At 39.9% G+C, this 21,561-nt stretch overlaps 1 protein-coding gene across 9 annotated transcripts in view; it reads left to right on the top strand.

Annotated features, from left to right (window-relative positions):
• Positions 1-21,561, top strand: part of LOC140200156 (gamma-sarcoglycan-like) — a 630,311-nt gene that overhangs the window by 306,074 nt on the left and 302,676 nt on the right. For 6 of the 9 annotated variants that reach the window (XM_072263048.1, XM_072263047.1, XM_072263043.1 and 3 more), the window contains one exon: positions 18,541-18,735. In XM_072263048.1, coding sequence (XP_072119149.1) covers positions 18,544-18,735 — 192 coding nt within the window. In that variant the 5' untranslated portion in view covers positions 18,541-18,543. The remainder of the gene's footprint in view (positions 1-18,540; positions 18,736-21,561) is intronic. The other 3 variants (XM_072263045.1, XM_072263052.1, XM_072263044.1) reach the window with 1 other exon arrangement.

Below are 21,561 nucleotides of genomic sequence, written 5' to 3'. Positions count from 1 at the left end.
CCCTACCAAAGTGCAAAATTTCTCATTTGTCTGGTTTAAATTCCATCTACTGCTTTTCAGCTGATGCAGATCCCACTGCAAGCCATGATAGCCTTCCTCCCTGTCCACTATACCCCTAACCTTGGTACCATTCACAAACTTGCTGATCCAGTTAACCTCATTATCATCCAGATCGTTGATATACATGACAAACAACAATGGACCCAACACCAATCCCTGAGGCATTCCACTAGTCACAGGCTTCCAGTCAGAGAGGCCGCCTCTACCACTAACTACACTAACTACCACTAACAAGAGAAAACCTACAGATGTATGTTGTATCTATTATCACTCTCTGACTTCTCCCACAAAGCCAATGTCTAATTCAATTTACTTCCTCATCTTGAACATCAAGTAACTGAACCTTCCTGACCAACCTCCCATGCAGGATCTTGTCAAATGCCTGGATTTCAACAAAGCTGCCAGTGTTAACACTGGAGAATTGGGGAGCCTGCTTTCTGTCTTTTCCTGCAAGTTACTACAACAAGCATATGCTATAGCAACAATGAATCTCCACTTCCAGAGATGAAGGCTCCCTTTTAGCTAACTTTTTGGTGTTAATTCCTTTCAGAATCATCCTTCTGGTGATAACCTAAGAATGTGAATAGTGAAATTAGCACTGGCTGATTGCTGATGAAGTGATGGCCTGAATTGAAATGTTGTGTGAATGGATCTGGCTGTCACAATGCATCACACATAATAATCTGAACAAACTTCCAATGGCAATCAAGTTTAACCCTTCTGTTTCTGCATTGTAAACAACCTAACTAAGAGAGAGACTCAGAAAAAATACATCTGATGATGAATATTTTGGGTCAATTGTATTTCAGCCTGCCATAAAATGGCTGAAAGGAAATTTTGAAATTTGAAGCTTTTGTTTTGGGATTAATAACCTTGAGCATGTAAAACATTTTAGATACTTCTTCAATATGAACAGAATTGAACTGTTGCTGCCATAACCGGTGTTAAAATTTATTTTTATTGTACTTGCCTCAACAATTTTGGCTTAATGAGTGAGCTGAGTTTTTGAGGAACTAAACTATTGCTATGATATATTGCGAAGTTGACATCCATGTTGCAGTTTAGTGGAGGAATAATTTTCTTTCCCTTGTGATTACCTTTTAACATTATGTAAGTCTTAAGGCTTTGTGCAGAAAGTCAGCAGTATTAGTAATCACTGTGATGCTACAATGTTCTGACTGATCTCAAGAATTGCAGCTGAATAATCTTGTCCCTGTGCATCCATCCACGGACAGCACTCCATGGGTCAGCAGTCTGACAATAAGAGGTAAAAGTCATGGTGTGACAAATTGTCACTTTCAAAATAGCAGAAAAACATATTGACAGAAAAAGCCATTAATACATCAGTGCAGAAATTGCTTTAAATGGATAGCTTTCAAGGTGTATGGAGTTGCATCCAAACATGTTGTCAATGATAGATAATTAAGAAACAATACAGCCTGAGAGCAATGGGAAACAGAAAAAGTATGAGAATTTATTCTGGTTCAGGCCTTTCAGACTAGGGATAAATCAACACTTTAGTCAGTAGTGATTGTAATTATAACCTCTGAAGAAATTTATCTGCCCTGTTTTTAAACTAATTTCACTCACTATTTAATGCTAATGTTTTTTTCTCTCAGGACTACAAGGTTATATAAAGAAGTATTACTTGGGGCTGAACTTGATATCTTGGATAGGACTATCTCCAGAAAAAAAATCATTAGTTTACATTGGGGGAAAAGCAGTCACAATTATCTCCGGTTGATATGTTTGGAGCTTCTCGGTTCTGAACTTGCAAGCTGAGAACAGTAACATCTGGTTTCACTGTGTAATGTTGCACTGTTTTCAGACTGAAACTCTTGATTTGTTGTGATTGCCAGGACAATAGACACTGTAACATCTCAGTGACTCCTCATGTGAGATAGGCAAATGTCTCATAATAGTCAGAGTCAGATATCCCTAGCAGGAAGTTGTCACTAAGGCCTTTAAGGTGTAAATTGTGGAAGCTTGCAATGTAGGCAAATATCTGACCCTGCTTTCCCTGCTAAAGGGAAATAAGATTATGTGCCTTGAGTGTGAAGTAAGTGAGACCCCCCCAAATGTAATAGTGAGCAGCGAACATGAGTTATGGCAGAGATTGACAGCAGCTGGAAACAACTCTGAAATGGCCTGATTTCCATAGGCAAAGCCATCCAGGTAGATTTCAGTGAAAACAATGAATTCATTTTGAGTGTTGGGTCATTAAATAGTATGGCTTCAAGAGAAACAGAGCCATTAAAAGTTGGCTGTCCTTTGGGTAAATAAAATCTCTAATTTTGCAGTTCAGTGAAGTTGTGAATCTCACTACAGATTAATTGTGTGCTTTGCTTTATGGTTGGTGTCATTTAGGTGTTGCAATACACCAAAATTAATGGAATTTACTTATAACTGCCCATTACACTTGTTGGTGTTTAAGGCAGCAATGAAGGTCCTCTATCTCTGTCTGTCGGAAACCAGTTTTGGTCTTGCTCTTGCCAGTGTTCAGGGCTTTCTTCTTCATGCCAGTAGCTTACTCTTGGTTTTCACTACTGTCGGCCATGTAAATTCTTGGTGGAGATTCAGGAATACTGTCACACACTGATGTAGAAGGATTCTTCATTGCTGTTTCCATTTGACCAGTCAGGGTTGTTAGCCCTAAACTGAACCACCAAACTTGCAGGACTTGGTGGATCACTCTTAGCTTGGCCTCTGCTCCTTGACCTGTTCGGCCTGACCTGGATAGCCCTATCAAGAGCTAAAACATAAAGCCCTGACTTCAGCCAGCATACTCTCTGGGTCATTGAGACACACAAGCCTCCAAACCCTACAACAAGGTTGTGGTCTTTTTTGAGGAAAATCAATGTAAGAGAATGTGAAAATCACACCTATAAATGAAGAAGCAAATTTCCTGATGGATGCAAAAGCATCCAAAAATGTGTGAAAAAAATCATTCCATTTTATATTGAATAATTGTATATTCTGGTTCAAATAGTTTTGCTTCTGTTTATTATCAGAGAAAGTATACAGCATATGACCTGAAATACTTAGTCTCCACAGACATCCAAGAAAACAGAAGAACCCCAAAAGAATGAACAACAAAAAAATGTTAGAACCCCAAAGTCCCCTCTCCCCGCTCCCCTGCGTAACTGTGTGAATGAATTTCAAGCCACTGCTATAGGTGAATTTCAAAATCTGATCCCCCTCAATTCTTTAGTTCAGCTAACTTGAACAGCTAAAAAATCTGTCCCTTCTCTCAAAAGATTTTTCTATTAAAATATCAACATACGAAGTGGCAATGGTGTTGTTCGTAATTGGGCAGAGGATATCATTTCCAACATGTCAAAATATGACACTTCTCTCTTGTGCTGGCCTGGGAGAGTGAATTGCATTGTCTGAAAAGATTGATGTTATACAGTACGTATATCTTTAGCTTTGCAATGACTTTTGACAAGGACTGGAGGTTGTTCAGATCCACTTCAATTCAAACGTGTTTCTATTACTTTCTTAGTTATAGATTACAGCGTGGCAATGAACCTTTCCACCCCTATGGGCTGCACTGCCAAATTACATTCATGTGACAGATTAACCAACTGACCCATATATCTTTGGAATCTGGGAGGATATCAAAGCTCCCAGAGGACACTCACACAGTTACATGGGCATAAAAACCTAAGAAATAGGAGCAGGAGTAGACCATCTGGCCCGTCAAGCCTGCTCCACCATTCAATAAGATCATGGCTGATCTGGCTATGGACTGATTTCCACCAACCTGCCTTTTCCCTATAACCCTTAATTCCCCTACTGTGCAAAAATCTGTCCAACCTTGTCTTAAATATATTTACTGAGGTATCGTCCACTGCTTCATTGGGCAGAGAATTCCACAGATTCAACAGTCTCTGAGAAAAGCAGTTCCTCCTCATCTTCATCCTAAATCTACTCCCCCAAATCTTGAGGCTATGTCTCTTAGATCTAGTCTCACTTACCAGTGGAAACAACTTTTCTGCCTCTATCTTATCTATCCCTTTCATAATTTTATACGTTTTTATAAGATCTCTTATCATTCTTCCGAATTCCAGCGAGTACAGTCTGAGGCAACTCAATCTCTCCTCATAGTCTAACCCCCTCATCTCTGGAATCAATCTGGTGAACCTCCTCTGCATTGCCTCCAAAGCCAGTATATCCTTCCTCAAGTAGGGAGACCAGTGTGTACAAACTCCTTACTGACAGTGGTGGAATTGAACTGGAGTCTCTGGCACTGGAATAGGGTTGTGCTAATTACTACACTTACCGGCTGGTGATGTAGTGGCATCCTCAATGGACTTTGTGGCGAGTATTTCCAGATTCAGATCCAGCCAGCTCCTTGCACACTTTCCGTCCGTGCTGGGTTCAGCAACGAGCTAGGAACTTGGCCTTATGAAAAGCAGAAAGTGCTAAAGAAACGGCAAGGCGTGGAGTGTAACAGTCCCATGCCACCCCAGTTATCTGCATTGCATGTTAAAATTAATTGTAAAGCACTACCCAAGTCAGCAAAGGACTTGGCTCAGCTCTTTTTTGATTTTTCAAACCTTTAAACAAACGCAAATACTGTACATAAAAGCTGGAACTTTTTGCCTTTTAGAAATAAAGAAAAATCCTTGGACTTCGGAGCATTGTTAGTAGAATGTGGCAGCAAATAATAATGAGTTCTGGATGAAAGAATTCCATATGTTTGCCCAGTATAAGAATAGAGGGTCCCTAATCCAATCATTCTATGGAGCAAGATATTACCAACGTAGACGCCTTCTGTCCTGTCCTCCTACCAATAAGATTTAATTTCTGAAATTGAAAGCATAAATTTCCCACAAATTATTTATGTAGCAGTACGTTAAGAATAATAAAAATCTTTTCTGATTGAATTCCTGTAATAAAAGATGAAGGGAAGTATTTCACCCAACCCCACACAAAAACTTTAATATCTTTGTGAGATACATTTTTGCTTATGATCACCTATGAATTACCATGATATATAGGACACCCAGATTAAATATTTTGATGAATGTTATTGTCAGTGCCATCCTTGCTTTTTAGCTATGCTGTTCTTGAAAAAACAAAGCTATATACATTCAGTGGCCACTTTTTAGGTACCTCCTATGCTTAATAAAGTGGCCACCGAGTAGATGTTTGTAGTCTTCTGCTGCTGTTGCTCATGTACCTTAATATTCAATGTTTTGTGCTTTCAGTGATGCTCTTTTGCACACCACTATTGTAAAGCATGTTTATTTAAGTTACTGTCGACTTCCTGTCAGCTTGAACTATTCTCCTCTGACCTCTCTCATTAGCAAGGTGCTTTTGCCGAACTGCTGCTCATTGAATGTTTTGGTTTTTCTGTAAGACTATCGTGCACGAAAATTCCAACGAGATCAACAGCTTCTGAGATACTCAAACCACCCTGTCTGGCATCAACAATTATTCCATAGTTAAAGTCACATAGATCACATTTCTTCCCCATTCTGATATTGGGTCTGCACGGGAATTGGACATCTTGACCATGTCTGCAAGCTTTTATGCATTGAGTTGCTTCCATGTGATTGGCTGATTAGATATTTGCATTAGTGAGGAGCTGTACAGGTGTACCTAATAAAGTGGCCACTGAGTGTATTTTGTTTCATTACGTTTGAAGCTTATCCTACTTTCTGAGATTTGAAAGCCAGTACATCTAAGTCAGTTGATGCTGCTCGTTAAGCGAAGACTCCAATTCTCTGTGTCTGTTCACCAGATTGAGGGTGAAGCGATCTCTGTTCAGTGGCTCATCTGGGCTCCATGGTGACTATACTCACCTTGACTTGTTGCCCAGATGGAAAGATCAGTAGTACATTTCTGCCATTGGTCAGTGGGAATGCTGGACTTAGCTAAGATCTTGCTTTGTCTTGTTGTGGTCTCAGACCTTTGTACTGCCGTTTATGATCCAATTGTAGACTCAGCCTCTGGTAGGTGATATCTTATTGTGTAGGTTTTATATCTCAGCCACCAAGGCCTATGCATGTCCAGTAGAGACTACAATCTGGTTCTCTCAAAGATCCCTTGGTGATCCATTTGTCATATATGACTGCAAGGACTTTTCTGATGCACCAAAATTGGAAGCTGGACAAAATCTGTTTTCACATCTTTAATGAAGGGATTTGAGGACGCAACCATGATGGTCAGACAACTTAATGCCTAAGGTTAGCGATGTTGTTTCAGACGCATGAAGAACGATAGTGAAAAATGACAGAGGCTTTGCCTTTCTTCTTTAGTCCACTGTCGTCTCCTATTAGATCCTTCATCTTCAGCCCTTTACCTCTTCCACCTATCTCCCCCCCAGTTGTTACTTCATCCACCCACCCACCTTTCCCTTCACCTGATCATACTTATCACCTGCCAGCTAGTACTGCTTCTCCTGCTTCCTCCTCCATATTCTAATTCCTGCCCCTTCCATTCAGTCCTGATGAGAGATCTCAGCCCAAAACATTGACTGTCCATTCCCCTCCATAGATGCTGCCTATTTTGCTGAGCTCTTCCAGCAATTTTGTGTGTTTCGTTTTTCTTTCAGGTTGCCTGTATTTTGACTAAGTGAGTCAAGAACAGAATTGAACTTGTTCAGAGTTCTTTATTGGGTAGGATATCTACTACTTGTGACATGACAATTGCTTTCTCAGTGTTGACAGTCATGGTACTTGATGCGGGCATAAGAGACGATATTCGTTATCACCTGCAATTCTTCCGACAAGTTAGAGCTGAATGCAACATCATCTGAGAAGTGCAGATCACAGTCAGTGTGATGGCTTTTTCTTTTGCTCTGAAGTCATCCGACATTGGGTCTCTGCATTCATACTTGATTAAATCCATGTAAATATATTATGGCTAAATGAAACTCAGGTTCCGAAATCGTGAGATCCGCTAGGGTAAAATTAATGTGTAAGAAGTATAATGTAATATCATAGACAGTGTTAGATGTTAATACACATCTCTCCCCGCTATCTCATCATGTCCATCACCCTTTTCTATAGGAACAACAGATTTATCTCTTCATTGCAATAACATTATTTGCTTCAATGCCTGACTCATAGGTCATTGTTGTAATCGTTATTATTTCCCAACTCATTATTCAAATGTATCAATTAAAGTGAAAGTAGTTCAAAGATAAACTATTTAATTGGCCCACACAAATTAAGCACATTTTTTCTATCTTGTAACAGTGATAAGGTTGATTCAGGAAACAGCCGTCCCAAGTACCGTTTTTTACTCCAATTGTTTTATTAAATGAGCATGTTATTAACATCTGACTGATACTCAATTAGTTCAATATGTTACTTCCAAGCATTTCTAGTTTTTTTTCAGAATATCTTAAAACAGTAAATCTCATTTTTAGATAAGGTTTATGAATGCAGCCTCTTAAAGAAAATCCCTAGTTGTGATTCCTTTGCACTCCCAGATGATCAGCCTTTTTGTATGAGCCTCTTTATATCTGGCGTGTTTATCTGGCTCGATTTGCTGTATGTAATCATGCTGCACCACAATGATAACAAGATTTGTAAGGTCTCACTGAATACATTCATTGCGAACCAAGTAACAGACGGCTTTTAAAAATAAAATCATGAAGACTGTAAATAAATAAAATTATTTTGGAAAGAGGATTAAGGGAACTATGAATGTGGAGATCCCTAGTGACAGGGGAATATGCTTCCCTGCTGTATTAAGAAGCAGTAAGATATGATAAGCTTAGATTATATTAAGAATTACTTAAAATGTTGTATAAATACGTAAAGAGCAGACATTCTTCCATTCCTTTGGCAATCAATACCACCGGAGAGGGGAGATGAGAGGTGCGGTAGTGATTGAGGCTTCCATAGTTAAAGGAACAGACAGGAGATTCTGTGGATGTGAAGGAGACTCCTAGATGGTACATTGCCTCCCAGGTGCCAGAGTCAGGGATGCCTCAGATTGGGTCCACAGTATTCTAAAAGAGAGAGTGAGCTTCTGGAAGTTGTGGGAGACATTGGTACCAAGGACATACTGTAGGTAGGAAAGTGGAGCAGGCCATGAAGAGAGAATATGGGGAATTAGGTAGAAAACTGAAAAGCAGGATCTCTGGGGTAGTAATCTCTGGTTTTCTTCCTGTGCCATGCACCAGTGAAGGTAAAAATTGGATGAATTAGCAGATTAATGCATGGCTGAAGAATTGTGCAGCTGGCAGTGTTTCAGATTTCTGGATCTTTGGGGTCTCTTCTGCAGAAGGTCTGACCTGTATAAAAAGTACAGATTACACCTGAACCTGATGGGGTCCAATATTTTTGTAGAAAGGTTTGCTAGAGCTGTTGGGAAGATTTAAACCAATTTGGTAGTTGGATGAGAACCAGTGATAGGGCTGATGATGGGGCAGTTGGTATACATCCAGATGCAGTGTGTAGTGAGACTGTAAGGAAGGACAGGCAGATGATAGGAGAAAATTGCAGTCAATGTGGGATTAGTTAAAGAGCAACATGGGAATAAAATCAAAAAGGGTGAAGAATACAGGATTGAAGGTGTTATATTTGAATGCACACAGTATATGGAATAAGGTAAACGATCTTGTACAGTTCGAGATAGGCAGGAATGGCGTGGGCATCACTGAGTTGTGGCTGAAAGAAGATGGTAATTGGGAGCTTAACATCCAAGGATACACATCGTATTGAAAGGACAGGCAGATAGGCTGAAGGGGTGGGGTGACTCACTAGGTAAAAAATGAATTCAAATCCTTAGAAAGAGGTGGTATAGAATCGGAAGATGTAGAATCTTTGTGGGTAGAGTTAAGAATCTGCAGGGGTAAAAAGTTCCTGATGGAGGCCTCTGAACAGTATTCAGGATGTGGGATATAAATTACAGCAGAAAATAGAAAAAGCATGTAAACAGTGCAATATTTCGATAGTCAAGAGGAATTTCAATATGCAGGTAGATTGGAAAAATCCCACAAAATGGAATTTGTAGAATGCCTACAAGATGGATTTTAGAGCAGCTTGTGGTTGAGCCCACTAGGGGAAAAGCAATTATTAATTGGATGTTGTGTATTGAACCATATTTAATTAGGGAGCTTAGGGTAAACAGACCCTTAGGAGGCAGTGATCATAATATGATAGAATTCACCCTGCAACTTCAGGTAGAGAAGCTAAAGTCAGATGTATCAGTATTACTGTTGAGTAAAAGGAATTATAGAGGAATGACACCAAAGCCTACATCAGTTCACCTGTCACAAAATAAAATGGAATATGAAGGTAAGCTAGCCAATAATATCAAAGAGGATACCAAAGTTTTCAGATTTATGAAGAATAAAATATAGGTGAGAATGAATATTGGACCACGGGAAAATGATGCTGGAACGGAAGTAATGGAAGACAAAGAAATGGTGGACAAGCTTGATAAGTAGTTTGCATCAGTCTTCACTGTGGAAAATCGGGAGTGTCAGGCAGCAGAAGAGATTGTAGAATCTATTACTAAAGAGAATGTGCTTGGGAAGCTGAAGGTCTGAAGGTAGATAGGTCAACTGGACCAGATGGACTACACCTCAGGGTTTTGAAAGAGGGAGCTGAAGAGATCAAGGAGGCATTAGTAATGATCCTTGAATCACTAGATTCTGGAATGGTATGGGAGGACTGGAATATTGTGAATGTCACTCCACTCTTTAAGAAGGTGGGAAGGTAGAAGGGAAATTATAGGCCAAATAGACTGACTTTAGTGGTTGGGAAGTTGTTGGAGTCCACTATTAACGACGTTGTTTCAGGGTATTTGGAGGCGCATGATAAAATGTCTCCTTAAGGGACAATCTTCCCTGGGAAATCTATTGGAACTCTTTGAGGAATTAACAAGCAGGATAAAAAAGAAGAGTCAGTGAATGCAGTATACATGGATTTTCAGAAGGTCTTTGTCAAGGTGCTTCACATGAGGTTGCTTAACAAGATAAGAGTCCATGGAATTGCAGGAAAGATACTAACATGAGTAGAAGATTGGCTGACTGGCAGAAGGCAAAGAGTGGGAATACAGAGGGCTTTTTCTGTTTGGCTTCCAGTGACTAGTAGTGTTCTACACTCGTCAGTGTTGGGACTGCTTCCTTTCAATGATTTGGATGCTGGAACTGATGGTTTGTAACCAAGTTTTATGAATAATATGAAGATAAGTGGAGGATAGATAGTGTTGAGGAAGCAGGGAATTTGCAGAAGGACTTAGACAGATTGGGAGACTGGACAAAGAAGTGGCAGATGCACAGTAGTGTATGAAATGTATGGTCATGCACTTTGGTAGAGGGAATAAAGGTGTAGGCTATTTTCTAAATGGGGAGAAAATTCAAAAATGAGAGGACCTGGGAGTCTTGTGCTGAATTCCCTAAAGGTTAACTTACAGATTCAGTTTTTGCTAAGGAAGGCGAATGCAATGTTAGCATTCATTTCAAGAGGACTAGAATGTAAATGCAAGAATGTAATGCTGAGGCTTTATAAGGCATTGGTCAGACTGCACTTGGAGTATTGTGAGCAGTTTTGGGCCCCTTATCTAAGAAAAAAATGTGCTGGCATTGGAGGGGTTCAGAGGGAGCTCACAGGAGTTATTTCAGGAATGAAGGGGTTAATGTATGAGGAGCATTTGATGGCTCTGGGCCTGGAATCAATGGAGTTTAGAAGAATGAAGGGGGATTATCCTTGAAACATATCGAATGCTGAAAGGCCTAGATAGAGTGGATGTGGAGAAAATGAGAAACTGTTTCTCATAGTGGTGAAGTCTAGAACCAGAGGGTACAACCTCAAAATAGAGGCACATCCATTTAGAACCGAGAAGAGGAGCACACCCTTTCGCCAGAAGGTAGTAAATCTAGAATTCATTGTCATGGATGGCTGTGGAGGCCAAGCCACTGGGTGCATTTAAAATGGAGGTTGATAGGTTCTTGATTGGACAGAGGGTCAAAGGTTATGGGGAGAAGACAGGAGGATAAGGTTGAGAGGGATAATAAATCAGCCATGATGGAATGGTGGAGCAGACTCGATGGGTTGAATGGCTGAATTCTGCTCCTACGTCTTATGCTCTTATAGTCTGCTGGAAATCCTTGTAGACTGATCTCACAATTGGCCCATCAAGTAATAACCTAGGTCCTTAAAAAAAGTTTGGAAATTCCAACATTATAATCTGAATATCAATGACACTATATTGTCTAGAAGTTACAGGAGATCATTATGGTCCAGCAGAAGAGTTAGATATGGCAAATAAAGAATGGAGGCAATGTAATCTAATTTGCCTACATATTACTGGATAGTCAGTTAGTGTATTGTGAGTTCTGTATAAGGATGTCGATAACAAAAGTGGAAACAAGGCTACAATCAATTGTCTTTTATTCTGACTTTTCATGAGTAAGTTAGAAAATCAGACCTTAGAACCACAACGTGCTCTTTTGAGTGATCTTTCCGCTTGTCACAATATGAGACTTTTTGTGGTTGTTGGCGTGTCAATGGGTAGCACGATAGCATAGTGGTTATTAAGTTGCTTCACAGTGCCAGTGATAACCAATTGGGTTTCATTTCCCACCGTTCACTGTAAAGAGTTTGTACTTTCTTCCCAAAACAGCATAGATTTCCTCCAGGTGCTTCAGTATCTTCCATGTTCCAAAGATGTACAGTTAGGGTTGGTGAATTGTATCTTTTACAATTGCAAGGACATTAGGAACTTAAACTATTGCAAGTCTACCCCATCTGTGAGTTGCTCCTTTGCAGAGAAACTGAAAGGGCAGGACTTTGTGTGGATCGTACTCCTGTCTGCGGCAAAGAGGCATCAGAGGAGTTGCTGAGTGACTGCGATATGCAGTCTAACAGCGAGTGATTGTCTTTGTTACTTTTCTTGTGATTGAAGATCCAGCTGGACATTGTTATGTGGAATGCTGGAAGTCCGATTCACTGATTTATTAGTGAACAGCAGGGGTGGACAGCAGGAGAGCTGCGTGGTTATACTGAGGGCTTGGCCTCAAGCCGTGATGATGCCTGGTTACAGCTGCCCAGGGGAGAGACATTGAAGCCAGTGCATTCCACCAGAGGTGGGATGGTGCAGCGTCCAAGCTGGAGTCAGTGCTGCCCCCAGTCTTGGCTCAGCAGAAGACAAGCTGTATTGTGTTTGACTCGTCACTGTTGCATCATTCATGGTCTCAGGGTCTTGGAATATATATTTTTTCTGTAGCTATATTTTGCTGATATCTTATACGTGCTTTCTATCTTATATGTGTTAGATGTGCTGCATGAATTGTGTGACTGTTGGTGCTTGGGTTCATACCTTGGCCCCAGAGTTATGCTATCTCGATTGGCTGTACTGTATTCATAGGTATTCACATATGGTTGAATGATTGAACTTGAACTTGATCTGTTTTTCCAGAATATGCATCAATATCACAATCTTGAACAATAAAGGATAGCCATTTTGCCAGTAGTTTGAATTAATAGAAATGCTTAGTTAAATGACGGTGGGGGGGAGAGGGAGAGGGAATTAATCCCAATGTAATTGTTACGGTCAAAAGCTCAAAGTTTTTCATAGCTGAGCATTTATTATTTACATTTGTCTGAAACAAAGATAAGCTGAAAATTCTTCACAACTAGGTCAATCATTTTGGACTGCATACATAGCAGAGGGCAATACAAGTGGAGAAATTTGTCATGGAGATCAGATGTCCCTGATTTTGTTTTACTTCCAGAAAAGAAAACACACTGACCTTCAAGCTCCATGTTCCAGTCAATGCTGTCATCAAGAAAAAGGAAAATTTACAATTTACTATTACAATGGTACAATTATCCTTTACTTAAGATTAAGCAAGATTGGGAAAGAGAGCTTAACATGACCTTGATAACAGAGGATTGGTTGCGAATTTTGAAGTTGGTTAACTCTTCTTTTATTTGTGCCAGTCACTCTCTAATTCAATTTAAAATTGTACATCGTTACTATTTAACAAAGGAGAGACTGTCTAAAATATTTCCTAATGTTGATAGTCAGTGTGATAGATGTAAAACAGACAGCTACACTGACACATATGTTTTGGTCGTGTTCTGTATTGAAACAGTTTTGGAAATCTATTTTCTCTACAATTCCTAAAGCTTTAAAAATTAATTTACAACCTAATAAATTGACAGTTTTGTTCAGTATATATTCATGGTATTTCTATATCAGACCAACATATTTAAATGGATTTGGCTGGCGGATTGATGTTTTTCTTTTATGGAAGCTTGTATGGCGAAGAGCTCCGGGGTTGCACTCCTAATGGGTTTTTTGTCTTTTTTTTTGTTAGTAGGGGTTTTTTTGTTTGTTTTAGTTAGTAGGGGTTCTTTTTTCCTCCTTTCTTTTTTCCAAAAAAAAAATAGTTTTAACATTTTGTTTTTTTCTTATTATTATTGCTATATTCTTTAGCTTTATTAATCAATTATTTGATAATTTAATTCTTATTGTACATATTGACATGTTCACTTCATTACTTTAATGTATTTTTGTTGATTTTCAATAATAATTAATACAACAGATTTAAAAATGAAAATGAAGAAAAGCTTTATGATGAAAGCAGGGACATTGTGTTACAACTTTATCAAACCTTAGTTAGGCCACAGCTGGAGCATTATGTTAGTTCTGATCACCTCATATTGTATAGGGAGAATGGGTTTGTACTGGAGGGCGTAGAGCAAATTTACCAGGACGTTGCCTGGATTGGAAACTTCGGTTGTCAGGAGAGACTGAACACTCTGGGTTTGTTTTCCCTGGAATGGAGAGAGTGAGAAGTGATCTAGTAAAGGCATACAAAGATAGATAAGATTGGTAGTAATAGTCTTTATCCCAAGGCAGGAATTTTTAAAACAAAAGGATATTGGTATGAGGTGAGAGGTAGGAAGTAAAGAGAGCAATTGTGAGGGAATAATTTCATACAAAGACTGGTTGGAATTTGGAAAGTGCAGTCTGAAGAGGTGGTAGGGGCAGATACTCCGACCACATTTAAGCAGCATCTCAACAAATACTTTAAGTTGCCAAGGTATAGAAGGCGACAAGCCAAGGGCAGGCAAATAGTATTAATTCAGATAAATTCAGTGGTTAGTGAGGTCATGGCAGGCAAAGGGGTCATTTTCTGTGCTACATAACACAATGAAATTATGCAAATTATTATGCAGACTGAGAGTTACCAAGTCTTAGAGAGATACAGCGTGGAAGAAGGCCCTATCTGTGATGAGAGGCCTAGTCAAGGATGGTAAAGATGCAAGTACTGGAGTATTTAAAACTAGAATCGAGACATGATTTTGAGACTGAGATAAGAAAAGGGTTCTTGACTAGATACTAGACAGGATCCTGGCGAAACTAGACGAGAATCCAAATGAGACAGAAACCCTAGGTGCAATCGCAGATTGAACCGAAGTTGAGCTGACGATTGAGTTCAGGTGCTCTTTAAATATCCAAACTTCAGCCCTAAAACATGACACAAGTTAGCGGAGTGGGCCAGAATCTTTAAAAGGACTGTGCCAGCTATCCTTTCTTAGGAGAATCAGGGCGTCTAAACCCTAGAGGCTGGCAGGGTGGGGTGCATACTGTAGCACTATGACCCATACAGACCTAAGTGCCTTCAGTCCTATTTGCTCATATTTGACCCAGAAACCTTTCCTGTCCATTTAAATGTTGTTTACCACTTCCCCCACATACCCATCACTGTCTGTGTGAAGGACTTCCCTCTCAGGTCCCCTTTGAATATTTCCCCTCTCACCTTAAACCTATCCCTTCTGCTTTTAGAATTCATTACCTTTGGAAAATGATTAAGATTATCCATAATATCATATAATGATTATTCAAACTATGTCCCTCAATTTTATAAACCTCTGTAATGTCGCATATTAGTCTCCTTCACTCCAGGGTAAACAATCCCAGCCAAACCTGTCTCACCTTATTGCTCAAGCCTTCCAGTCCCAGCAAAATCCTGGTGAATCCTTTCTTCACTCTCTCTAGCTTATTGACATCTTTCCTGTAGTATGGCCACTATCTGCATACAATATTCCAGGTACAGTCTCACTAATGCCAGCCCTAATAATAAGTTTCAACTCAATGCCCCATCCAATGATTGCAAGCGCGGTTACCTTATCTATCTCTGTTTTCCAATTTCAGGTAACTATGTATTTGTGCCTTTAAGTTTCTTTTTCCCTAAAACACCCCCTTTCATTCACTGGGTATGTCTTACCCTGGTTTAACTTCTGAAAGCACATCACTTTCCTCTTCTCTGCATTAAATTCCAGCTGTTATTCCTTGGCCCACTTTCACAGATGAGTTAGATCCTGTTGTAACATCAGACAACCTTCTTCACTGACCTCTACGCCACCAAGTTTACTGTCATCTGACAACTTACTAATCATAAAATATATGACAAACAATAGTAGAGCCAGCTGTGGCACACCACTGGTCACAAATCTCCAAGCTAAAAGATTATTCCTCCACTATCACCCTGTTTCCTTCTTCCTTACTATTTTTGAATTCAGTTAGCTTGCTCATCCTGGATCCCAGTTGATCTAACTTTCCAGACACTGTCCAGCATGCTGGACTTTGTCAAAGGCCTTGCAAAGTTCTATGTAGATAATAACAATTGTCCTGTCCTCATTAATCCCCTTGAATACATCTTCAAAAAACTCAGTCAAACTTGTGAAACACTATTTCCTATGTACCAAGCCATGCTGGCTATCTCTAATCAAGTCTTTGCCTTTCCAAATGTAAATAGATCCTGCCTGTCAGGATATCCTTCAGAAACTTGCTTACCACTGATGTTAGGCTCATTGATCTGTAGTTCCCTGGCTTGTCCTTGTAGACCTTCTTAAATAAAAGCATAACATTAGCCACTGTCCAGTCTTTTGACAACTCACTCTTGGCTAAAATGATACAAATATCTCTGCTGGTATCTGTGCAACTTCTTTCCTTGCATCCAACAATATGAAGTCCTGGGGATTAATCCACATTTATGTACTTTAAGACCACTGGAACCTTATCTTTTGTAAGGGCAATACATCTCAGGAGATTACTGTTCTTTTTCCTGAATTCCCTAGCTTCCATGACCTCCTTCACAGTAAACACAGATGAAAATATTCATTTAACATCTCACTCATTTCCTGTGGCTCCCCTCATTGATGTCCACACTGATCCTTAAGAGATCCATTCTCTTCCTCATTACCTTTTAACTCTTAAAATACTTACAGAAACTCTTAGGATTCTCCTTTCTGCTCTGAATGGTCGACACCTACTCCTAATTCCTAGGTTCGTATTTTTTTGTTTTTGTAATTGTGATTTTGCTTTTACTGCAGATATGCAACCAATATCTGAATTCAATTAGAAATGAAGAAAATACTTCTGACAGGTCCAGTCTCAGTTTTATTTTAGGAAGGACAAAAAGCAAAGTAAAGCTGAGCCAAATTTTCACCTCCCAATGAAATGGTTAGGGGATTTGGCTGAGGTTCAAACAGACTTATTTGCTTACCTTTACTCGCAGTGCAGAGGAAAAGTATGCATCAACCAATTTGTACCAGATCCTTCTGTGGATTTGACTCTTTTGTTATTTAATTACTCAATATCTAATTAACACAAACAAGTGGGAAACAGAACAATTAAATCAGTAGGTTGTTGCTTTGTTGGAACCTTATCGTCTGCTCCACAAAGAAGCAATAAAACCAGAAAATACACATAAATTGTAACCTGATTCATACTTTTTATTTTATTGAGGGACACACCACAGTTACAGGCACTTCTGACACAATGAATGTGCACCGCCCAATTACACCCACGTGACTAATTAATCTATTAATACGTACATCTTTACAATGAGGAAGGAAACTGGAGCACCAGACTGAAACCCATGTAGTCACAGGCAGAACATACAATCAGTGGTGGGAATTGAATGCAGGTTGCTGGTGCTTTAATAGTGTTAATTTGGAGGAGATGCATTTGGGTTCGGACTGAGAATCTCGAGTCCATGCGTCAGAAAGACAAAGAGGACAAGCACAAAAGTCAGGTACAAGGCACCACCTCTCGAAGTAGACACCTGCCCAGCTACCTCCTGCTACACCTGAGGCAGAGTGTGAAAGTCACACAATGGCCTTGTCAGCCACTGTGGAACACACAGCAGTAGAGTGGAGCTAAGTCTTCCTCAGTCGCAAGGGGATGCTTTGATGAGATAAGATAATTCTGTTATGCACTATAAATGATGGGAATCACAATTTCTCTGCAGGCTTCATATTGTTCCCACTTAGACAAAAATAGATGTATACTGAATGATGTAGAATGAACTACCTGTTACTCATTTTCCCCAATTTCCTTTGATTCTTCCCTTGAAGATTAGCAAATGTGAAATGTTGTTTATCTGGTCTAATTATGGTCTTTCTTGTTCAAAATGTACATAATTTCTGTTTAATTTGTTTATCTTGTGAATGCTGCTTATCTGATGCTATGTGCCAGTGATCCTGCAGCCAGTAAGTTTCTCATTGCCCCTGTGCATACACGTACATGTTGCAAATGACAGTACATTTGATTTTGACTTTTATTTGGAGTCTCATTAACATCAATTCTATTTATTTGAGACTGAAGTCTCTGGAGAAAAAGAGAAAAAATTGCAATGAGACTGTAATTATGGAGAAGTGTGAGAAAGAGCAAATCTTGATGGTGTAGAATCAGTTGCTTTACTAGCTAAGAGTTCTGCCATAACAAACCTGGAGCGGCAATGAAGGGAAATAGAGGAAATTGCTGAGGAGAGACCACACATGCTTGATAGACAAAATATGACAATTAAGTTATTTAACAAATTGAAATAATTCAGTTGCAAGGATGATGAAATATAATCAGGCTTGTCAAATCAGATGTGCTGAGCATAGTAAACCATTATTTCCCTGTGGAGAGTCAGAGCTATAAAGAGAGCTCACTCAGAACTCTGCTTTCATTCAATTAAGTTCTCGGGCAGCAAATCTTGTGAAAGTAGCAGAGTGGGGAATAAAAATTGCTGCTTTGTGGATGGGAGATCCGCTGACATTCATCTGGCCTGTGCGCCGTTCTAGGGCTTGCAGAATTTCCCAGCTTCACGACACTTGATTAGTTTCTGCAACGGAAAGCATTAAAACAGATGTTGCTTGTCGTTAGTGTTCATAAACAGACTGTGTCAATAAAATTGTAATTTTCATTCCTAGCTCAAAGTATTTATTAATGGTGTGCCCTGAGAATACTTTGATGAATTATGCTCTTTTCTTTTTGGTGGTCACCTGTGATTGATTTCTCCTCTGGTAAGAATTTAGTTTAAAAATCTCTTAAAGCTGATGGATCTGTCTGCTTTAACCTTTTCTTAACAGATCAGAACTTGGATATACAACATTTTGTATCTTGCAGATAACCCCATGTAGCTATTTAGCAGGGTTTGTTGAGAATTAACTCCTTTTGTTTGATTATGGCACGTCACTAATTTACCTTCTCTCCCCTTCCCAGCAGATGGTACGGGAACAATACCTGACAACGCAAGGCAATAGCCTACAAAGGCCAGAGAACCAATATGTCTACAAGATTGGGATCTATGGCTGGAGGAAGCGCTGCCTTTATTTATTTGTGCTGCTGCTTCTCGTTATCCTGGTGGTGAATTTTGCATTAACGATCTGGATTCTCAAAGTGATGTGGTTTTCCACAGTAAGTGCCATCAGTTGATTTTTTTAACATGCATTTTGAAATGTACTTTATGGTGTAGGTATTTAGCGAGGTTTAGTCTTCTTCCGTTTACATTGTATTTCTCTCCACCTTTCTCATGCATCTAAATCTTCTTGTCTTTTATTTATTGTCTCGTACTTTATAATTTTTCTACCTTCTGTTCAGCTTGATTGTAGCTGATAGCTTCCCATTTTCACAACTGATTAGATGAATAAATTGTCTGCTTGATGTACAAGGATGGCTGCAAATGTCAGATGTTCAGAATTGTAAGCACCTTCTTTATGACTACTGCTATTTACTGCAGCTTTAAACTCATCAGCTTTGTATTTATGCATACATCTAGTGCATTTCTCTAAAAACATATGCAGTGTGTATGATATATAGAACACAGGGTATAATAACAAAACTGTTCAGGGGTTAGGAAGATTAATATTGAATGCTAGGGTTAGATCTGCATTGTAATAATCGGTGTCATGTAAAAAAACATTCCCAAGATTTTCAGGATAGTTTCTATATGTGGAATAATAAATAATGAATGACTTACAGGCTTATTATTCCAACCATCCTGTGCTTTACTGTTGCCAAGATTTTTGGCCCAATCAGGTGCTGATTACAGATTAGCTTTGTGTGTCACTTGTACATCGAAACATACAGTGAGATGCATCATTTCCGGCAATGACCAGCACACTCCGACGATATGCTGGGGTCAGCCTACTCGTGTCATCTTGCTCCTGGCGCCAACATCACATGGCCACAATTTACCATGAGGGGCAACTGGAGCCCCAGAGGAAATCCATACAGCCATGGGGAGAATGTACATACTCCTTAGAGACAGCGTTAGGAATTGAACCCCGATCGCGGATCGCTGGCACTGTAAACTGTTGCGCTAACCTCCATGCTTGTGATGACAAGATTCAACTATTGACTCCTCTCAATAAGCATTCCTGTTTGAAATATTAGATTCAATGGAATGTAATTCTTTGAGAACAGTGTCTCAACCATGTGGAGTTGTGATTGTCCTCAGTGCTGCGCCAGTCCTCTAGTAAATGATATCTACTTGATAATTGTTGTTTTCTATGCAGAACTAAAATAAACAAGTTTAGGAACTAGATAGAAAACAATAAACCAGCTGAAGTAGCTTCATGTAAGTTTGGAAGGAAAGCAGAGGTGTGGCTAGAACCCCTGTCATCCAACACAGTAGAATAAATATTTCTGCAACTCAGTTCACTACAATTTTTATGTTCTCTCTTTAGACCTGATATAAACATGTTCATTGTGTCATGCAATTGCAAGTGTATGGATTTGTAACATGGTCTTCAGTAGTCTTGTGCTCTTAATATTTTTCCATTTATGACATCTATTGGTACCAATGTTGTGCCCAGTTAGACAAGTTGAGTCTGAAAATGATGTGTTTTTTCTTTGAATGTTATTACTTACCATTCCCCTCGTCTCTGTCATCCCCTTAGTACCAAACAAGAATCAAAACCTGGGCTTCTGTGCCTCCGTCTGCGGCTGGATCCTTGACTTCCCCATTGGGAGACCACAGTCAGTGCATATCAGTAATAATATCTCCTCCTCACTGATAATCAGCACAGGCACACCTCAAGTATACGTACTTCGTTCACTACTCTGCTCTCTATGTGCAGCTCCAACACCCTTTCTAAATCCACCAATGACAGCACTGTTGGCAGAATCTCAGGAGGCAACAAGGGGTGAATAGATCAGCTGTTTGAGTCGTGTCACTATGGCAAACTTGCGCTCAATGTCAGCAAGACCAAGGAATAGATCACGGACTTCAGGAAGGAGAAGAAGGAATAACACGCACCAGTCCTCGTCAAGGGGTCAGCAGTAGAAAGGGTGAGCAGCTTCATGTTCCTGGGTGTCAACGTAGAAACATAGAAAACCTACAGCACCATACAGGCCCTTTGGCCCACAAAGTTGTGCCAAACATGTCCCTACCTTAGAAATTACTAGGGTTACACATAGCCCTCTAGTTTTCTAAGCTCCACATACCTATCCAAAAGTCTCTTAAAAGGCCCTATCATATCCGCCTCCACCACTGTTGCCGGCAGCCCATTCCATGCACTTACCACTCTCTGTGTAAAAAAACTTGCCCCTGACATCTCCTCTGTACCTACTCCCCAGCACCTTAAACCTGTGTCTTCCTGTGGCAGCCATTTCAGCCCTGGGAAAAAGCCTCTGACTATCCACACGATCAATACCTCTCATCATCTTATACACCTCTATCAGGTCACATCTCATCTTCCATCGCTCCAAGGAGAAACGGCCAAATTCACTCAACCTGTTTTCATAAGGCATGCTCCCCAATCCAGGCAACATCCTTGTAAATCTCCTCTGCACCCTTTTTATGACTTTCACATCCTTCCTGTAGTGAGGCGACTGGAACTGAGCACAGTACTCCAAGTGGTGTCTGACCAGGGTTCTATATAGCTGCAACATTACCTCCCGGCTCCTAAATTCAATTCCACGATTAATGAGGGCCAATACACCGTATGCCTTCTTAACCACAGAGTCAACCTGCTCAGCTGCAGTCCTATGGACTTGGACCCCAAGATCCCTCTGATCCTCCACACTGCCAAGAGGCTTACCTTTAATACTATATTCTGCCATCCTATTTGACCTACCAAAATGAACCACTTCACACTTATCTGGGTTGAACTCCATCTGCCACTTCTCAGCCCAGTTTTGCATTCTATCAATGTCCCACTGTAACGTCCTCCACACTATCCACAACACCTCCAACCTTTGTGTCATCAGCAAACTTAATAACCCACTCCTCCACTTCCT

The sequence above is a fragment of the Mobula birostris genome, chromosome 7 (assembly GCF_030028105.1).
Source record: "Mobula birostris isolate sMobBir1 chromosome 7, sMobBir1.hap1, whole genome shotgun sequence".
Classification (NCBI taxonomy): Eukaryota; Metazoa; Chordata; class Chondrichthyes; order Myliobatiformes; family Myliobatidae; genus Mobula; species Mobula birostris.
Note: the sequence above shows the minus strand (reverse complement) of the source record. Positions and strands in the feature narration are given on the sequence as shown.